Source organism: Populus alba, chromosome 13 (assembly GCF_005239225.2).
Source record: "Populus alba chromosome 13, ASM523922v2, whole genome shotgun sequence".
Classification (NCBI taxonomy): Eukaryota; Viridiplantae; Streptophyta; class Magnoliopsida; order Malpighiales; family Salicaceae; genus Populus; species Populus alba.
Window position 1 is genome coordinate 11,209,087 of NC_133296.1, and position 1,299 is coordinate 11,210,385.

General features: G+C 42.6%; 1 protein-coding gene across 1 annotated transcript; it reads right to left on the reverse strand.

The window, feature by feature from the left end:
• LOC118059382 (ethylene-responsive transcription factor ERF020) lies at positions 1–1,050 on the reverse strand. Its single transcript, XM_035072229.2, has one exon. It carries the CDS (start codon positions 673–675, stop codon positions 205–207), a length of 471 nt encoding a protein of 156 aa, XP_034928120.1. The 5' UTR covers positions 676–1,050; the 3' UTR covers positions 1–204.
• Positions 1,051–1,299: the final 249 nt, after the last annotated feature.

Sequence of the window (1,299 nt, forward strand, 5' to 3'; positions counted from 1 at the left end):
CTCACTGGGTTTGCAGGATATTCAGTGAGCCGTGGGATTAGTCGTGGTGCGCGCAAGCTGACCCGGACACCCACATAAATAAAATAATAAAAAAAAGCTTCAAAAGTGTACTTCGATGTCATAACCATCACGTTTCCATTAATTATATATACATATTTAGAAAATCAAATGTAAAACATGATCTCAAAACCCAAACCCCTAACCCTAGAGATAATCTTCAATGGAGATGTCCCATTCTCCCATCCCAGTATTGTTTCCATGCCAATTACCACCATGATCGCCACCTGCAGGTTCGCAAAACTCTGTCTCTAGCTCATTTTCCGGTACCCTGTTCAGTATCATTTGAGCATCAATTGCCATGCCAGCATCTGAAGCAGCTTTCTGTATGGACTTAGGTGACATGTCTTCCCTTACACTTGCAGGCAACATTAGAGGGAAATTGAGACTCTCTATCGAAGAAGGTCCACGTAAACAATAAGAGGCTATGTCATGAGCCACCGCAGCTGCCTCGGGTGTAGAATAAGAACCTAACCAAAGTCGTTCTTGCTTGCCAGGAACCCTTATTTCAGACACCCACTTGCCCCATTTCCGCCTCCTCACTCCCTTGAATTTCTTCCGAGCTGCACCTGCTCCACTTTCTTGATCTGTTCTGCTGCTGCCGCCGCCGCTGCTCATTCTTGTGGAAGAAAGCAATTTCTCTTTCCTTTTTCTTCTTTTGACGGGCTATACCTGCGGTTTTGCGAGCTCAAACTTCCTTAAAAAACGCTCAGGAGATCGATCGAGCTTGTAAGGATAAAGAGAAGTTGAAGTGCTTATGTAGGTTGAGGAAGTGGAAAGTCAAATAAAAAATATAATAAGTTAATTACCATAAGAGTCAAAATTTTCAAAAGTCAAAATAATGAATGCTATTTTGATAGGTTGGAGGCTCACAAGCGGGCGATTATTTAGCAGAAATATCCAAATCCAAGTGGGATTAGGGTGGAATATATGGCTGAATGCGGTCGTTTTGAGAGAAACATGAGGAGGCTATGGAAACCGTTTTGGAGAAGGGAGTGCCTGGTCTTCGTATTTGCCTACAAAACGCGTGTTTCTGAATTTAAAGCCGGCCCACGAATGGCTACACAAGATCTCGAAAAGGTAGATAGAGCAAAAACCCACGCGTTCACATTTGTGCTGTCTTAGATGTCATTTCTACGTCAGTCATTGTCTCCATATGCAAGTTACGAGATGAGCCGACCAGACCCAGAAGCATTAACTGCACGTTTGAAAATGCGATTTAATTTTTGTTTTTACAAATTT

Bases quoted from the DNA above. Each gene is read 5' to 3' on its own strand.
- LOC118059382 (XM_035072229.2), bottom strand. From the start codon at position 675: ATGAGCAGCGGCGGCGGCAGCAGCAGAACAGATCAAGAAAGTGGAGCA.